Source organism: Oscarella lobularis, chromosome 15 (assembly GCF_947507565.1).
Source record: "Oscarella lobularis chromosome 15, ooOscLobu1.1, whole genome shotgun sequence".
Classification (NCBI taxonomy): domain Eukaryota; kingdom Metazoa; phylum Porifera; class Homoscleromorpha; order Homosclerophorida; family Oscarellidae; genus Oscarella; species Oscarella lobularis.
In genome coordinates, this window is record NC_089189.1 from 435700 (window position 1) to 453236 (window position 17537).

At 48.0% G+C, this 17537-nt stretch overlaps 4 protein-coding genes and 2 long non-coding RNA genes across 14 annotated transcripts in view; 4 read left to right on the plus strand and 2 right to left on the minus strand.

Annotated features, from left to right (window-relative positions):
* LOC136196086 (uncharacterized) lies at positions 1-9220 on the minus strand. 3 transcript variants are annotated; one of them, XR_010672066.1, is made up of 6 exons: positions 8652-9220; positions 5106-5297; positions 973-1043; positions 815-921; positions 549-755; positions 1-492 (listed from the first exon to the last, which is right to left on the minus strand). It is a non-coding gene; the product is annotated as an uncharacterized lncRNA (long non-coding RNA). The 3 variants fall into 3 exon arrangements; XR_010672068.1 differs by having other exon boundaries at positions 1232-9202; XR_010672067.1 differs by lacking the exon at positions 8652-9220 and having other exon boundaries at positions 815-913; positions 5106-7475.
* Positions 1235-5002, plus strand: LOC136196051 (fibroblast growth factor receptor 3-like). Of its 2 annotated transcripts, XM_065985560.1 has the most exons (15): positions 1235-1348; positions 1412-1705; positions 1803-2120; positions 2345-2680; positions 2745-3212; positions 3269-3361; positions 3410-3517; positions 3571-3785; positions 3843-3965; positions 4027-4100; positions 4162-4202; positions 4265-4364; positions 4432-4531; positions 4632-4773; positions 4836-5002. In XM_065985560.1, exons 1-15 carry the CDS (start codon positions 1300-1302, stop codon positions 4880-4882), a joined length of 2508 nt encoding a protein of 835 aa, XP_065841632.1. In that variant the 5' UTR covers positions 1235-1299; the 3' UTR covers positions 4883-5002. The 2 variants fall into 2 exon arrangements, with proteins under 2 accessions (XP_065841632.1, XP_065841633.1); XM_065985561.1 differs by lacking the exon at positions 1235-1348 and having other exon boundaries at positions 1608-1745.
* Positions 5074-8659, plus strand: LOC136196054 (uncharacterized). The gene is made up of 13 exons (XM_065985567.1): positions 5074-5319; positions 5384-5650; positions 5804-6166; positions 6219-6977; positions 7021-7113; positions 7160-7267; positions 7315-7535; positions 7596-7718; positions 7771-7844; positions 7895-7935; positions 7990-8089; positions 8153-8240; positions 8292-8659. Exons 1-13 carry the CDS (start codon positions 5271-5273, stop codon positions 8415-8417), a joined length of 2412 nt encoding a protein of 803 aa, XP_065841639.1. The 5' UTR covers positions 5074-5270; the 3' UTR covers positions 8418-8659.
* Positions 8735-17537, plus strand: part of LOC136196046 (G surface protein, allelic form 156-like) — a 12651-nt gene continuing 3848 nt past the window's right edge. The window contains exons 1-14 of one of the 2 annotated variants that reach the window (XR_010672061.1): positions 8736-9120; positions 9351-9602; positions 9657-9896; positions 9954-10202; positions 10253-10504; positions 10559-10795; positions 11015-11272; positions 11326-11565; positions 11625-11873; positions 11924-12181; positions 13767-14003; positions 14234-14485; positions 14539-14777; positions 14835-14976. Coding sequence is in view for 1 of the 2 variants with exons in the window: in XM_065985551.1 (XP_065841623.1) it covers positions 8814-9120; positions 9351-9602; positions 9657-9896; positions 9954-10202; positions 10253-10504; positions 10559-10795; positions 11015-11272; positions 11326-11565; positions 11625-11873; positions 11924-12181; positions 13767-14003 (2779 nt within the window). In the remaining variant the exon portion in view is untranslated. Of the gene's footprint in view, positions 9121-9350; positions 9603-9656; positions 9897-9953; positions 10203-10252; positions 10505-10558; positions 10796-11014; positions 11273-11325; positions 11566-11624; positions 11874-11923; positions 12182-13766; positions 14004-14233; positions 14486-14538; positions 14778-14834; positions 14977-17537 lie in introns of those variants that run through there. The other variant, XM_065985551.1, reaches the window with a different exon arrangement.
* Positions 12325-13380, plus strand: LOC136196081 (fibroblast growth factor receptor 3-like). The gene is made up of 5 exons (XM_065985600.1): positions 12325-12639; positions 12685-12824; positions 12877-12976; positions 13038-13125; positions 13177-13380. Exons 1-5 carry the CDS (start codon positions 12554-12556, stop codon positions 13300-13302), a joined length of 540 nt encoding a protein of 179 aa, XP_065841672.1. The 5' UTR covers positions 12325-12553; the 3' UTR covers positions 13303-13380.
* LOC136196087 (uncharacterized) overlaps positions 12845-17537 on the minus strand; it is a 5138-nt gene continuing 445 nt past the window's right edge. For 2 of the 5 annotated variants that reach the window (XR_010672074.1, XR_010672069.1), the window contains exons 3-5: positions 16721-16794; positions 16383-16660; positions 12845-16325 (exon numbers count right to left, since the gene is read on the minus strand). This is a non-coding gene — a long non-coding RNA (uncharacterized lncRNA). The other 3 variants (XR_010672072.1, XR_010672070.1, XR_010672071.1) reach the window with 3 other exon arrangements.

A 17537-nucleotide genomic window follows, 5' to 3' on the forward strand; every position in this document is an offset into this window, starting at 1 on the left:
ATTTTTTATTTATATACATCCGGGATATTCAATAAAATTTTGACCATAGTTTTTCCTACTTTTACGGCCGGAAGCGGCACGCGACGTGAAGTGACGTATACGCCATTTCACGTCACGTGCGCGCAGTTCCCTAAGCTAAGTGCTCTTGTCTCCATACCCTGGAGATCAAGAGCGAAAATCATGCAACTACTGTACGCATGCAGTAAAACGTGCAAAAAGCTTCTACATGCGAAAAGTTTCTTCTTTCGATGATCCGCTGTCCTTGACCACGCGACAAAGGTATCGCGATTACAGGGGGCCTCAGCCTGAGAGCTTTCCGTGCGCAGCGCGATCTCTAATAATTGAGAGATTCGCGACACGCGCTGGGATATCATGTCGCGCACGTCGCGCGCGTGACCCGAAGAACGAAAAACGCCGGATCTCCGTAAGGGCGCTTACCTTTCGACGACAGCTGTTGTCTCATTGTCGACGGACAATGTCAAGCCCTTGGACCTATGCGACGCAAGGAGAAGCTCAGAAAATCGACAAGGACCTCTTTTAGCGATTACCGGGGCTCGCGGGGCTCGGCGTTGCTTCGGCCATCCTCAAATGCTATCCGAGAGATTCGCTTCCCTCGGGTGACGTTCTCGTGTGCTGCGAGCCTGGAAAAACGGCGGAGACGGGCTCGTTGCAGCGCGACATTTGAAGCGTTTCGTAAGAGTCTCAAACGCATGCGCGCTGATGATCACGTGGCTCATTGCATCTCCCGTATATGTCTAAAAATAAAGAATAATAATTGCACAAGCAATACTGAATCCGAAGTCACTGCTGTCACCCATCAAAGCATCAAACGCACAGCCTCCTCTTGTAATTCGGTGAACGGACGAGCATGAGACGTTTCATCCCACCTTCCATATATGGAAAGAAGGTGACCCTACAGCACTACGAAAATATTATGAGACACCAATAGGAATAGTCCTCCATCAAGTGTACCTAAATGTAGCAGCAGCGCGTTCCAACAAATTCCTGGAACGCGGCCAGGTTCCCCCTTGCTACTCCAGCTCCTAGAAGAATAAAAAAACCATTAGCCCTCGGAAGCCCTTCCACCACTGTCCACGCCCCCTCCAAATCAAACCAACGGCGCAGCGGGGGCGACAAAAGGGAGTGCACACATCCGTGTTAGCAAAACCAATGCATGAGAATAAGCTCTCTGACGTCAATAGGACACTACGCCCCCCTTACTCTAACTGACCATAAAGCGTCGACGAACGACCCCCCTCCCGTATAAACCGCTGCCCCACCGCGCACGACAAGCGGTCCATGGAACAGCTCGCTGTCTTCGTAACATTGACACTGATTGCCGGACAAGGTTAGCATTTTTTCTCATATCCCACTTCCATTATCAAGTTGACAACATACAAATGTATCGTAGTAGTCGGCGCTCGCGCAGCCGATCGACCGAAAGTCATTGTTACAAAGATCGGCGGTCCGCCTGGCCCACCGATCGTGCTAAAGTGTCCCAAATCGACAACAGGACACGCGTATCAGTGGTATCGGGGCAGCAGATCGAACGGCGTTCGCAAAGTCGCTCGCGCGCGTCGCAATCTCGTCGTCGTCGCGCGCAGCGACGCCGATTTGGGCTCGTACGCGTGCGCGACGACGCCGCCGTCGCCGCCGCGGCGACAACGAGGCGAATGGGACTACGAAATCGTGGCGAATCGAAATGGTATGGGAACAAAGCCTTTGGCACTTCCTCTAGTCTTGCGGTTCGCCCACGCTCACGTGCATTTCCATCCGCTAATTAATTATTTGTTATTGTTTAGGAAACGAACGAAGCCGTCGAAGCGCAACGAATAGCAACTGTCCTTTACCGAGTCGCGTTCACTATCACTACGAATCCGTTTCTATTCCCGTCGGGGGACAGGCGACGTTGACGTGCGGCGAGAGCGGTTATTCGCTCGCCGCCACCGCCGCCGCTCGACTCGAAGGATACAAGTGGTATTGGGTATCAACGAATGGCTCGAAACATAATGTATCCAACGAAAATCGAACGATTTCGGTCGATGGAAAGCGTAATGGGATGACAGGTCACTACGAGTGTCATTACGGCGCCGCCTTTGTGGATCGTTTCTACATCATGGGTAATTAAATTAGAATCTCTAAGCTAGGGTCAAATAAATAAGTAAAAATAATTTACACGTGTGTGGTGGAAGTTAGGAGGGGGTAATTGATACGGGCCCGGGCTATTATTATGGATTCGATAAAAATAGCAAAATAAATATTTAGAAGCCATTTGATACTTGCTATTCCGAATTAGATAAATAGTCATTAGTGTCTAGTACATTAGTAACCGTTTCGTTTATAGTAAGAGGACAAGAAAGCCAGGACATCGAACTTGACTGCTCAGTCATAAAAGGCAACGGCGCGAACTGGTTCTACGCGAAAAACAACAACGCAAACGATTGGACTAATTACGAATATATCGGCTACTTGACGAATAAGGCACGCGAATGTAAAAAAGATTTGACGGTGCCCTGCTACAGCGCTGACAGAACTCAACTACACCTGCCCATGTGCGCCTGCGCAGAACGACCCACCACCGAAACTTTTATATGCGGATTGAAAAAAGTGGGGCCAGACATCCTATTCGATCCCACGTGCTGGCACACGATGATCACAGTCAAATACCGTTACATCGAAGGTACGAACGCATACGGGTACGAAAACGATAAATTAACGGGAGGGGGGTATTTAATTAATTAAAGATCCTACGACGCTTCCACTCCCTACAACTGACGTCACGACTTCCGGCGGTACATTGACACCAGCTTTCTTAACTACTACGAAAACGCCCCCGCCTCTGAGTACGACTCCGCCCCCGCCGACGACGAATAATCCGACGACGAATAAACCGACAAATTCTTCCGTTACCGTCGGTCTCGTCGTCGGCGTCGCAATCGCCGCCGTTATTCTCGTCGTCGTGCTCGTCGCTCTCTGTTTCTCGCGACGTCGACGACTATCCGTTTGGATTCGTCGCCGTAAGCCGACGGCGGCGGCGGCGACGACGAGCGGCGACGATTTGACGGATAATGACGTGTATCGGAGAAATGTGTCGATGAGTCGGATTTTACCGGCGGCGGAAAGTCGACGACCGCCTATCGTCGTCGAGGGCGTGAAAATCAACGCTTCGTGCGAAATTGCGAAGGGGAATGTGACACTGATGCGAGCTCTGGGTTCGGCCGAGATTAATAAATAAATTCAATGATGAAGTTGTCTCATTGAATTATAGGGGAGGGATGCTTTGGGCTTGTCATGGAGGGAATTGCGACGAATGTGAAAGGAGTAACGGGATCGATGCAAGTCGCCGTCAAAGTACCAAAGGGTATACTATATATTATCTTTAATTATTATTGATTTATTATTGGCGCAGCTAAGGATCGAAAAAGCGTTCAGGATCTCGCCTCGGAAGTGACCGTTTGGCAACGAATCGGCGAGCACAAGAACGTCATAAGTCTCGTGGGCGTAACAAGTTTTCAAAGTACAACGAATAAATAACGAAATAATATATATCATCTCGCTTTTTTTTTCAAGATCCCGCCGGAACCATGCTATGGGTCCTCATGGAATACGCGGATCACGGCTGTCTGAGCGACTACATGCGCGCCAAGCGCTTCGGCGGTAAAAACGCTGACGTTGACGTCACGAGCTATGTGCCGCCCGACGAACAAAACGTTCTATCGTCGCGCGACATGTTTCGCTACGCGCTCGACGTCGCGCGAGGAATGGAGCACCTCACAATGAGAGAGGTACTGTGTGCGACAAAAATTAATTTTAATTTTTATTTAATCGATTAATTTATTTAGTGCATACATCGCGATTTGGCGGCGCGTAACGTGCTCGTTTGCAACGGCGAAGTGCTCAAAATATCCGACTTCGGCATGGCGAAGGATATCCATTATTTCGATTATTATCGAAAGCGAACACCGGTAAATGAATCAATAAATCAATACTTATTGATTATTGACTAATGGTTCGCTTTTTTTTTAGAAAAATCTCGTGCCGTACAAGTGGACGGCTCCGGAAGCGCTTCTCCATCGCGTATTCACCGAAGCCAGTGACGTGTAAGCAAGCAATAAATAAAATAATTAATAGTCGATTAATTAATTATTTCTTTTTCTATAGTTGGTCCTTTGGCGTATTGCTATGGGAAATCGCTACACTCGGTATCACGAGCCTCCCGATCTCAAGTATCACTTATTCTACGTCATTTTTTTTTTCGATATAGGAAGCGCGCCTTATCCGGGTGTTCCAGCTGAGAATTTGTACGATCTACTCACAAAGGACGGCTATCGGATGAGAAAACCGCGCACGTGTTCTCGCAAATTGTAAGTGCAAGTGCGCGTTTTTTTTTTCTCGAATCCATCTAAAAAACGCCTCGCGTTCGTTTCGCAGCTACGATCTGATGCTGAAGTGTTGGGCTCTCAATCCGATCGAACGGCCCAAGTTCTACGAACTCGTGACGATTTTAGAAAAGGCGCTAGCTCAAGCGGAGGTACGATAGAGTAGAAAATAGCGCGCACGCTTTTTAGAGCCCCCGTGGTTAATTACGTCACAATCAGTTTAAACGTGCGCTAGTAATCGTGTATCTATAGAACTGGGAGAAGGACGTGGAGGAAGCCAATGACTCTGGGGATGAGATGGGGGGCTTGGATGTGTCGATTCCAACGAAGAGACTGCTCTCCGCGCAAGACAGTGGCATGCCCGGCACGCCCACTACACCGGGATCTTACTCATGTAAACCCCCAGTTAATAATTAATTTTAATTAATTATTAAATTATATATGTGTATGTTATAGGTTTTGAATCGCGACGTGACGAACGGGCTGAATCGACGTCTTTGTGAGAGGGCGTGGAAAATTTATGAACCTCGATTTTTGGAGATAGTCTGACTTTCTGAATATCAACTCACTTTCTGAATAATCAACTCACTTATATTATTTAAATAGATCGAGTGCAAAGACTATATAGGGTGCCTAAAGGGAACGTGCGATCGCGTTGCCGAACGACTTTTGGGGGCCCCTCTCGACGAATTTCTCGCTCGCTTTGCGCGATTAGATCACACGTACCTGTTTGACGAGGCGGTTACGCTCAACGACGTCGCAATAAGCGCAGCAGAAAAGTTTCGAAGGTATAACAAAACAGATCCGGGTTTCAAGTGTCTACGTGCGCGCGCACGCTCCGAAGTCACACCTTCGCATGACGTCACGGCGCTCACTCCGAGACGAACGAAGATGACGACTCTCGTCCTCCTCGCAATTCTAATAACAATCGCTCATAAAAGTAATAATTTTTTTAATTAATCAATTTCAAGCCGCCGAAGTTCTAACTCAAAAAAAAATTTCAGTTGCTACCGATGTCGAAGAGCCAAAATTAATTCGCGTAAAAATCGACGGCACGCCGCTGATTCTGTCCTGTCCATCGCCGGGCAGCGCAGGTACTTGGTACTACGCGCCGCCACACGAGAAGGAGAGAGACGTGCCGCCGCGCATAATTCATCACGGTCGCCAGCTTGTTGTCGTCGTACGAGGCGATAACGAGCTCGGATTTTACAAGTGCGCGGTGCGGTACAAACAGCGATGGGACTACGAAGTCGTATCGGATCGTCGTAGAGGTGGATTTTTCGGGCGGGGAGGAATTAATTAAGCCGCGCGATTTCTATTCTTCAACGTGCGAGTTAATTGTATCTTTAAATACGCGCAGTCTAGTATCAGTCCCAATTCGATTAATTAAGGGAAGGGATATATAATAATAATTCGTTTCCTAGTCGTCGTTCGAAAGCGACGGAGTGCGGAAAACACGTGCAGACCCGTGAGCGACGACCACGTTCTCGACCGCACTTACTACCACTACGAAACGGTCCCCATTCGCAACGGACGGAGCGCTACTTTGCGGTGCCGCTACGACGGCTACGATCCCACGGTCGCCCTTGCGGCGAACGCCGCCGCCGCGAGTTCCGGATACAAGTGGTATTGGGTGCAAAAAGGAAATAAAGGGACGACGGTTTTACCGTGGGCGACGACGAGAAATCTTACGGTGGGATCGAACTATAGCGCGGAAATCGGTCATCTAGAGTGTCGCTACGGGACGAATAGAACTGGTTACTTCACCGACCGGTTTTACGTCATAGGTGAAATACGTAATAGATCGATTTCCGGTGTCACTTTTCTTTCTAATGCAAGGTCGAGAACCCGTCTTAGAAACGGCTCAAATTAGCTGCTTTATCAGCTACCACTCTCCTATTTGGTTTCATCTTATTGGGCAGACTACATATGAATATTTTTCGACGTGCTGTACTCAGTCGGCTCAACTGTGCGATACGTGTAACTACGGCAACTCGGAAAGAATTCTCAAAGTGCCACTATACTACAATGGCACAGACAAGCCCGCTATCGACTCATTTCGATGCGGATTAAGACAGCTAACTAGGGGGACGGTATTCAATCCAGCTTGCTGGAAAATCATGCTTACTATCAAACACCGCCAAGAGGAGATAATAGAGAATTCAGATCATACAACCGGTTCTTCAACAGAGAGGTCTCATCCTTCTACTCTATCCCCCTCCTCTACGAAAACGCCAACGCTTTCGACAGCCTCAACAAACGCTACGAGTCCCTATTCAACCGACGCAACTACTAATTCAATCGTTTCGCCGGATTCTAGGGGTCTTATTGGTGGTCTAACGGCGACGGGAATCCTACTCGTTCTTCTCCTCCTCATCGCGATCACCGTCGTTCTAACTCGCAAAAGACGCCGACAAGATTCGACTACCTGGCTAACGACAACGATAGATGACGACAAGGATATGTCAAAGAACGAGGCGTACAGTCGCAACGTCGCTCAGATCGAGCCGCCGAAATTGTGGTGCAAAGTCGAGGGCATACGACTCAAGAAGTCGTATCTTATACCGAAACGGAACGTGATCCTTTCGAATCGTCTCGGTACGCGCAGAGTGCGACAACGAAAAATCAATTTTTTTCGTAGGTGAAGGCTGTTTTGGGATCGTTATGAAGGGAACGGCTGAGAACGTGAACGGAGTGAAAGGACTGACGTCAGTCGCCGTCAAAGTGCCCAAGGGTAAACTCGTAATCTAAAGACGAATTTCTATGCTTTTCGCCTTTAGATGAGGACGGGAAAAGTGTGCGAGATCTCGCCGCTGAAGTCAACGTATGGACTCGCATAGGAAAGCACAGAAACGTGATCGGTCTCGTGGGAATATGCGTCTTCGAAGGTTCATTTTAAAACGTCGCATGCACGTTCGTTTTTTCTTTCTCTAAGGCACAATGAGTCGTCTGCTATGGGTCGTCATGGAATACGCGAAACACGGTTGTCTGAGCGACTATTTGCGCGACAAGCGTTTCGGTCGTCTTGACGACGACGACGACGACGAAACGTTGCGTTACGTGCCGCCCGACGAACAGACCATTCTGTCGTCGTGCGACATGTTTCGCTACGCGCTCGACGTCGCGCGAGGAATGGAACATCTCGTTTTGAAACAAGTATTAAATTAAACTTGCATGCATGGGAAATAATAATAGGCCAAGTACGTCTCTCTCTAGTGCCTACATCGCGATTTGGCGGCGCGTAACGTGCTCGTTTGCGAGGGAGAAGTTCTCAAAATATCCGATTTCGGCATGGCAAAGGATATTCACTATTTCGACTATTATCGAAAGAAAACCCCGGTACGAATCACCATTATCACCACACTTATCTAATCTAATATAAACGCTTTAGAAAAGTCTTGTGCCGTATAAGTGGACGGCACCGGAATCGCTACTGCTACGCGTTTTCAACGAATCAAGTGACGTGTAAGAACTAATCAATAATCTTTCAATATGCGTATATAATTTTTCTATAGTTGGTCATTCGGCGTGTTGCTATGGGAGATTGCTACACTCGGTAACAAATTCCTATTTACATATTTTCGATATATACTGTATTGAATTTATAAAGGAAGTGCGCCTTATCCGGGTGTGCCCACCGAAAAGTTGTACGACCTTCTCACGAAGGACGGCTATCGGATGATAAAACCTCGCACGTGTTCTCGCAACTTGTAAGAGTGAAAAAATGGGGACCTCGCAATTCGATTTATATAGTCTATACTCGTTCGGCGCAGCTACAATCTTATGCTCAAGTGCTGGGCTCTCGATCCGGACGAACGACCGAGATTCCACGAACTCGTCTCGCTCATCGAAACCGAAGAGGTATACATAGCGCAAATGCTATTTATAAAGCCTGAATAAAGGATTCGGAAGCACGACGGGGAAGATGTCGAAAAACAACAAAATTTGGGAAGTTCTGAATCGAATAATTCAAGGAAAAGACAAGACGACAGCGGATTGCCTGATACACCAATTCTACCAACGAGAACCTTTCCCTAGCTCTTAATTAAGTTCTGACTCCATAATAAAATTTAATTGGGAGGGATGTTTTAACCGCGGATATTAATTAAACTAGGATGTCTGTACCCACACAAGCTTAGGATCTATCTAGGATCTAACTCGTTTGCGTGTTCTGAATAATTCTCTCGTAAGGATTTTTAGCCCGTGACCGTGTATGGGAGAGTGGTGAGGGCTAAAGGACATCTGTGCATTGTCTATCAAATAAACGCTCACCTTACGGACGCGTAATTACGCTTTCTTTCGTCGCAAGAGTCTTCGTCCACGCGCAGGCGTATAATCTGTCTCGTGACGCTCCACGATTCCCGAACGTGCTACACTGGTTTGTCATTGGCTCGGGTCAAAGTGACTTCACTCCTCGCCGTTCACTCTGCCGTGATGACGCCCCTTTCCTTCGCTGTGCTCGCCCTCGCCGCGGTTCTTTTCGCTCCCGCAGTAACCGCTCAAGCAAACTGCTCCTACGCCGCCATCCAATGCATACAAGACAAGGCGTGCAATCAGAGCTTTCATCAATACAACACGGCCTGTGCAAGCGCCTACCTTAGCGGGCTCTCGTCCGACTGCACGTCCCAATGCAATACGTCTCTCGCCGAAGCCATTCGACTCGAACCGGCTCTCAGCGATTGCGAGTGCACCGACTACGCCTGCTCGATCGGACAACGAAACCTCGTCAAAGCTTGCTACGGTAATATAAGAAAGGGGGACCACACCCTGTCACTCCTCCACGTCTAGCCATATGACCCTAAACAAAGGTCATGGGAATCCACGCAGATAACACAAGGGCATCGAAATTAAAATTGATGACTGCCTTTTTTTATAAATTTCGCTTTCTTCTTTTTTTCGAGGAACGCCCCTTCGCGTGCACTGGGAACGCCCCTTCGCGGTCACTATGTAATTAATTAAGCGTTCGTTTAGGTATAATTGTTCCGGCTAAATTTTGCGGGGACATCAATGTCGACTGCAATGCGAACAGCACATGTGCCGCGGCCTCGCTAGATTATGTAGCAAAGTGTGGTGCCGCTTTCGGCAGCGGAAAACAAAGCGATTGCACGGATGCCTGTCGAATGAGCTTGAATGCTCTGCTAACTATAGAACCCAAATTTCGTACGTGCACGTGCGGCGGTGAACCGACATGCGAAGCATCACAGAAAAATATCCAAGCAGGATGTGAGTACTGTAATCGATAGGGAACTTAATTAAAAAAATAATCATATATCGCAGGTTTTACGTGCGACGTCATCGGACAATACTGCTACGATGACCCTATGTGTCGCCCGTTGGTCACGAAATATACGACAGACTGCGGGACTCTTCTCTCGGGAGCGACAATGACCTGTTCGAAAGATTGTCTCGACAGTACGAATGCGCTAATCGTCGCGGAGCCCACTTTTAGCACGTGCCAGTGCGCTATGAGCAACTCTAACTGCACTATTGAACAGACTCGACTTGCCTCGTGTTACGGTAAGTCCTTCGAAAAAAAAACCGACTCTCTTCGACTATTTGCTCTATCTATGACAGCGATGCCGGGATCGTGCGCGTACGCGTCGGCGGTGTGTCGAACCGATGTCACGTGCAATGCCGCTCTTCAAACGTACCTGACCGAATGTGGAAAAGTTTTCGAGTCGGGTGCACCCGCTGACTGCACGATGAAATGCCGGGATAGTTTGAACAACTTGCTCACGGTTGCTCCCAGCTTTATCACCTGCTCCTGCGCTGGGGATGCCGAGTGCATAATGAGTCAGACGAATGTGGAAAAGGGCTGCTATCGTGAGTTGATCTAAGGCTGTCGGTTTATTAATTCAATTCTTTTTTAAAAGAGGGATATCGCTTCTGCTCTAAACTTTACGCTGACTGCAGCGGTAAACCGTGTGGGAATCAAATTGATGCCTACGTGAACGCCTGCAGCAAAGTCATTGCAAGTGGAGCTAAAGCTGACTGCACGCTCGATTGCCTTAGCAAATTGACAGCGGCAACGCAATCGATATCGGGCCTAAGTACGTGCGTTTGCCCTACGGCCGACAAAGCATGCACAATGAGTCAGCAGAATTTCAAAGATGCTGAATGCTATGGTAAAGGGCATCGCTATAAATTATCACATAATTTTTTGCTTTCTATTTCTCAAGCAAACTGCTCCTACGCCGCCATCCAATGCATACAAGACAAGGCGTGCAATCAGAGTTTTCAACAGTACAACACGGCCTGTGCAAGCGCTTACGCTAGCGGGCTCTCGTCCGATTGCACGTCCCAATGCAATACGTCTCTCGCCGACGCCCTAGCGCGTCAACCGAACCTCGGCACTTGCGTGTGCACCGACTACGCCTGCTCGATCGGACAACGAAACCTCGTCAAAGCTTGCCACGGTAAGAAAGGGGGACCACACCCTCCACGTCTAGCCATATGACCCTAAACAAAGGTCATGGGAATCCACGCAGATAACACAAGGGCATCGAAATCTAAAATTAAAATTGATGACTGCCTTTTTATAAATTTCGCTTTCTTCTTTTTTTTGAAGAACGCCCCTTTCGCGTGCACTGGGAACGCCCCTTCGCGGTCACTATTTTAATTAAGCGTTCGTTTAGGTAAAATTCTTCCGCCTAAATTTAAATTTTGCGGCGACATCGTTGTCGACTGCAATGCGAACAGCGCATGTGCTGCGGCCTCGCAAGATTATCTAGTGAAGTGTGGTGCCGTTCTCGGCAGCGGAAAACAAAGCGATTGCACGGATGCCTGTCAAATGAGCTTGAATGCTCTTCTAACAATAGAACCCAAATTTCGTACGTGCATGTGCGGCGGTGAACAGATATGCGAAGCATCACAGAAAAATATCCAAGCAGGATGTGAGTACTGTAATCGATAGGAAACTTAATTAAAAAATAATCATATATCGCAGGTTTTACGTGCGACGTCATCGGACAGTACTGCTACGATGACCCTATGTGTCGCCCGTTGGTAACGAATTATACGACAGACTGCGGGACTCTTCTCTCGGGCGCGGTAAAAACCTGCTCGAAAGATTGTCTCGACAGTACCAATGCATTGGTCGCTGCGGAGCCCACTCTAAGCACGTGCCAGTGCGCTATGGGCAACTCTAACTGCACTATCGAACAGACTCGACTTGCCTCGTGTTACGGTAAGTCCTTCGAAAAAAAAAACCCGACTCTCTTAGACTATTTGCTTTATCTATGACAGCGACGCCGGAATCGTGCGCGTACGCGTCGGTGGTGTGTGGGACCGATGTCACGTGCAATGCCGCTCTTCAAACGTACCTGAACGAATGTGGAAAACTTTTCGAGTCGGGTGCCGCCGCTGACTGCACGACGAAATGCCGGGATAGTTTGAACAACTTGCTCACGGTTGCTCCCAGCTTTATCACCTGCTCCTGCGCTGGGGATGCCGAGTGCATGATGGGTCAGACGAATGTGGAAAAGGGCTGCTATCGTGAGTTGATCTAAGGCTGTCGGTTTATTAATTCAATTCTTTTTTAAAAGAGGGATATCGCTTCTGCTCTAAACTTTACGCTGACTGCAGCGGTAAACCGTGTGGGAATCAAATTGGTGCCTACGTGACCGCCTGCAGCAAACTCATTGCAAGTGGAGCTAAAGCTGACTGCACCCCCGATTGCCTTAGCAAATTGACAGCGGCAACGCAATCGATACAGGGCCTAAGTACGTGCGTTTGCCCTACGGCCGACAAAGCATGCACAATGAGTCAGGAAAATTTCAAAAAAGCTGAATGCTACTATCATGGTAAAGGGCATCGAGTATAACGCTATAAATTATCACATAATTTTTTGCTTTCTATTTTCAGCAACTCCCACTCCAACTGCTGGAGCTGAGAGAGTGACCGTCTTTGCGACTTGGATCATTGCCACCGTCTTCTTTTTAGCCTACTAGCTCGGCAATAAAACGACGCCGCCGTCTTTGAAATGACTGGCAGCGGGCAATGAACGTTATCGAAGTTGTGTGTTGTCTTTTGGTTTGTCTTTTGTTCGTGCAATTTTATATAAAAAGGGAAGCCCCCTCGACGAATTTTTCCACTCGTTCCGGTTGGAAAATCGACGGCCTCAATTACAACTGACTTTGAAAGTAGCCTCGCGTTGTCAGGCTTCTCTTACATCTATGCTACCACTACGAAACGATCCCTATTCGCATGCAACAGACGGAGCGCCACTTTGCGGTGCCGCTACGACGGCTACGATCGCACGGTACAAATCACCATTACTTACACTTATCTAATATAAACGCTTTAGAAAAGTCTCGTGCCGTATAAATGGACGGCACCGCGGAATCGCTACTGCTACGCATTTTCAACGAAGTAATCAAGGTGAAATTTTTCATAAATTTTCTAGTTGGTCGTTCGGCGTGTTGCTATGGGAGATTGCTACACTCGGTAACAAATTCCTATTTACATATTTTCGATATACTGTATTGAATTTATAAAGGAAGTGCGCCTTATCCGGGTGTGCCCACCGAAAAGCTGTACGACCTTCTCACGAAGGACGGCTATCGGATGATAAAACCTCGCACGTGTTCTCGCAACTTGTAAGTGAAAAAACGGGGACCTCGCAATTCGATTTATATAGTCTATACTCGTTCGGCGCAGCTACAATCTTATGCTCAAGTGCTGGGCTCTCGATCCGGACGAACAACCGAAATTCCACGAACTCATCTCGCTCATCGAAACCGAAGAGGTATACATAGCGCAAATGCTATTTATAAAGCGTAACTAAAGGATTCGGAAGCACGACGGGGAAGATGTCGAAAAACAACAAAATTTGGGAAGTTCTGAATCGAATAATTCAAGGAAAAGACAAGACGACAGCGGATTGCCTGATACACCAATTCTACCAACGAGAACCTTTCCCTAGCTCTTAATTAAGTTCTGACTCCATAATAAAATCTAATTGGGAGGGGATGTTCAATAAATGACGCATTTTAACCGCGGATATTAATTAATTAAACTAGGATGTCGATACCTACACACGCTTAGGATCTATCTAGGATCTAACTCGTTTGCGTGTTCTGAATAATTCTCTCGTAAGGATTTTTAGCCCGTGACCGTGTATGGGAGAGTGGTGAGGGCTAAAGGACATCTGTGCATTGTCTATCAAATAAACGCTCACCTTACGGACGTGTTTGACTCATGAGTCTTCGTCCACGCGCAGGCGTATAATCTGTCTCGTGACGCTCCACGATTCCCGCACGTGCTACACTGGTTTTGTCATTGGCTCGGGTCAAAGTGACTTCACTCCTCGCCGTTCAATGACGCCCCTTTCCTTCGCTGTGCTCGCCCTCGCCGCGGTTCTTTTCGCTCCCGCAGTAACCGCTCAAGCAAACTGCTCCTACGCCGCCATCCAATGCATGCAAGACAAGGCGTGCAATCAGAGTTTTCAACAGTACAACACGGCCTGTGCAGGCGCTTACGCTAGCGGACAGTCGGTCAACTGCACGTCCCAATGCAATACGTCTCTCGCCGAAGCCATTCGACTCGAACCGGCTCTCAGCGATTGCGAGTGCACGGACCACACCTGCTCAATTGGCCAACGAAATCTCGTCAAAGCCTGCTACGGTAATATAAGAAAGGAGGACCACACCCTGTCACTCCTCCACGTCTAGCCATATGACCCTAAACAAAGGTCATGGGAATCCACGCAGATAACACAAGGGCATCGAAATTAAAATTGATGACTGCTTTTTTTATAAATTTCGCTTTCTTCTTTTTTTTTGAGGAACGCCCCTTCGCGTGCACTGGGAACGCCCCTTCGCGGTCACTATGTAATTAATTAAGCGTTCGTTTAGGTATAATTGTTCCGGCTCAATTTTGCGGGGACATTTTTACCGACTGCTATGGCAACAGCACATGTGCCGCGGCCTCGCTAGATTATACAACAAAGTGTGGTACCGTTCTCGGCACCGGAAAACAAAGCGATTGCACGGATGCCTGTCGAATGAGCTTGAATGCTCTTCTAACTATAGAACCCAAATTTCGTACGTGCACGTGCGGCGGTGAAGAGATATGCGAAGCATCACAGAAAAATATCCAAGCAGGATGTGAGTACTGTAATCGATAGGAAACTTAATTTAAAAATAATCATATATCGCAGGTTTTACGTGCGACGTCATCGGACAGTACTGCTACGATGACCTGACGTGTCGCCCGTTGGTAACGAATTATACGACAGACTGCGGGACTCTTCTCTCGGGCGCGGTAAAAACCTGCTCGAAAGATTGTCTCGACAGTACCAATGCATTGGTCGCTGCGGAGCCACTCTAAGAACATGCCAGTGCGCTATGGACAACTCTAACTGCACTAGGGAACAGACTCAACTTGCCTCGTGTTACGGTAAGTCCTTAGAAAAAAACCCCGACTCTCTTAGACTATTTGCTCTATCTACGACAGCGACGCCGGGATCGTGCGCGCACGCGTCGGCGGTGTGTGGAATCGATGTCACGTGCAATGCCGCTCTTCAAACGTACCTGACCGAATGTGGAAAACTTTTCGATTCGGGTGCCGCCGCTGACTGCACGACGAAATGCCGGGATAGTTTGAACAACTTGCTCACGGTTGCTCCCAGCTTTATCAGCTGCGCCTGCGCTGGGGATGCGGAGTGCATGATGGGTCAGGCGAATCTGGAAAAGGGCTGCTATCGTGAGTCAATTCAAGGCTATCGGTTTATTAATTCAATATACTTCTTTTAAGAGGGAAATCGCTTGTGCTCTAAACTTTACGCTGACTGCAGCGGTAAACCGTGTGGGAATCAAATTGCTGCCTACTTGACCGCCTGCAGCAATGTCATTGCAAGTGGAAATGTGTCCGACTGCACGCCTGATTGCCTTAGCAAATTGACAGCGGCAACGCAATCAATATTGGGCCTAAGTGCGTGCGTTTGCCCTACGGCCGACAAAGTATGCATGATGAATCAGCAGAATTTCAAAGATGCTGAATGCTACGATAAGTGTAAAGGGCATCAAGTATAACGCTATAAATTATCATATAATTTTTTGCTTTCTATTTCATGCAGCAACTCAAGGTCCCCCCACTCAAGGAGGCACTCAAGGGCCCACTCCAACTGATGGAGCTGAGAGAGTGACCGCCTTTGCGACTTGGATCATTGCCACCGTCTTCTTTTTAGCCTTCTAGCTCGGCAATAAAACGACGCCGCCGTCTTTGAAATGACTGGCAACGTTATCGAAGTTGTGTGTTGTCTTTTGGTTTGTCTTTTGTTCGTGCAATTTTATATAAAAAGGGAAGTCCCCTCGACGAATTTTCCCACTCGTTCCGGTTGGAAAATCGACGGTCTCGATTACAACTGACTTTGAAAGTAGCCTCGCGTTGTCAGGCTCCTCTTACATCTATGCTACCACTACGAAACGATCCCTATTCGCATGCAACAGATGGAGCGCCACTTTGCGGTGCCGCTACGAAGGCTACAATCGCACGGTACAAATCCCCATTACTTACACTTATCTAATATAAACGCTTTAGAAAAGTCTCGTGCCGTCTAAGTGGACGGCACCGCGGAATCGCTACTGCTACGCATTTTCAACAAAGTAATCAAGGTGAAATTTTTCAATACGCGTATAAATTTTCTAGTTGGTCGTTCGGCGTGTTGCTATGGGAGATCGCGAGTTCCTAATCATATACTTCAAAGTTCCAGAGGGGTCTAAAGTTGTACGACCTGGCTAGCTTTGTTCGTCTGACAAAATTTGGGAGATATCTAGGATCTAAGTCGTCGTGTGTTCTGAATAATTTTCTCCTAAGGATTTTTAGCTAAATTGCGATGCCCGTGGCCGTGTATGGGCGTCTATCGACTAAACGCTCACCTTTCGGACGCATCTTTTTCACTCGTTCTTTCCCCTCAAGACACTTCGCCAGCGCGTCCCGTATAATCTGATTTGAGATCACGTGCTAGACTATGCTATGCTGCCTTACAGACGCGTGCCTTACAGCATACTCCTCGTCCATTTACGCCGCCGTCATGACGCCTCTTTCTTTCGCTGTTCTCGCCTTCGCCGCGGTTCTTTTCTCTCCCGCGGCAGTAACCGCTCAAAAAAACTGCTCAGACCCCGCCGTCCAATGCATACAAGACAAGGCGTGCGATCAGAGTGTTCAACAGTTCGACCCGGCTTGTGCAAAAGCTTACGTTAGCGGACTCTCGGCCGACTGCACGTCCCAATGCAATGCGTCTCTCCCCGACGACATGGTAAGTCAACCGGTGTGCACTACTGGTCAACGAAATCTCGTCAAAGCTTGCTTCGGTAAGAACAAAAGGAGACCATGCACACCTTGTCACTAGTGTGCCTAGCTCCTCCTCCTCCGCGCCTAGACAATAGCTTTGAGGAACGCCCCATGACCCTCTCTAAAAAATAGGGTCATTCGAAAGCTGGTATCTAATGAAGCAAACTTTTAGGTATAATTGTTCCGGCTAAATTTTGCGGGGACTTGGGTGTTGACTGCAATGCCAACAGCACATGTGCCGCGGCCTCGCTACTTTATATCACAAACTGTGGCGCCGTTCTTGCCAGCGGAAAACAAAGCGACTGCACGGACGCTTGTCGAACGAGCTATAATGCTGTGAGAGTTATAGAGCCCAGATTTCGATCGTGCTCGTGCGGCGGAGAACCGTTGTGCGAAGGAGCACAGAAAAAGATCCAGGCAGGATGTGAGTAGAATCGATAGGGAACTTAACTATGACAATAATTGCTCGTGTGCAGGTTTTATTTCAGCAACTCAAGGTCCCCCCACTCAAACTCAATGGCCCACTGATGGAGCCGAGAGAGTGACCGCCTTTGCGACTTGGATCATTGCCACCGTCTTCTTTTTTGCCTAATAGACTGGCGGCGGGCAATGAACGTTATCGACGTTGTGTGTTTTCTTTCGTTTCAGTTGTCTTTTGTTCGTGCAATTTTATATATGAATTTTCCCCACTCGTTCGACTCACTATTGGCTAGCTCTGTTCTAATAATTTGGGAGATATCTAGGTTCTAACTCGTCGTGTGTTCCTGAATAATTCTCTCGTAAGGATTTTTAAATTACGATGCCCGTGGCCGTGTGTATGGGGGAGATCGAGGGCTTTGAGGGCGTCTGTGCATCGTCTATCAA

Coding starts and splice junctions, on each gene's coding strand:
- LOC136196051 (XM_065985560.1), top strand. CDS start 1,300: ATGGAACAGCTCGCTGTCTTCGTAACATTGACACTGATTGCCGGACAA. Junction 3,518..3,570: donor GGGCGTAACAAGTTTTCAAA/GTACAACGAATA, acceptor TTTTTTTTCAAG/ATCCCGCCGGAACCATGCTA. Junction 4,532..4,631: donor AGGCGCTAGCTCAAGCGGAG/GTACGATAGAGT, acceptor GTGTATCTATAG/AACTGGGAGAAGGACGTGGA.
- LOC136196054 (XM_065985567.1), top strand. CDS start 5,271: ATGACGACTCTCGTCCTCCTCGCAATTCTAATAACAATCGCTCATAAA. Junction 7,536..7,595: donor AACATCTCGTTTTGAAACAA/GTATTAAATTAA, acceptor GTCTCTCTCTAG/TGCCTACATCGCGATTTGGC. Junction 7,719..7,770: donor ATTATCGAAAGAAAACCCCG/GTACGAATCACC, acceptor TAAACGCTTTAG/AAAAGTCTTGTGCCGTATAA.
- LOC136196081 (XM_065985600.1), top strand. CDS start 12,554: ATGCTACCACTACGAAACGATCCCTATTCGCATGCAACAGACGGAGCG. Junction 12,977..13,037: donor CGCACGTGTTCTCGCAACTT/GTAAGTGAAAAA, acceptor CGTTCGGCGCAG/CTACAATCTTATGCTCAAGT. Junction 13,126..13,176: donor CGCTCATCGAAACCGAAGAG/GTATACATAGCG, acceptor AGGATTCGGAAG/CACGACGGGGAAGATGTCGA.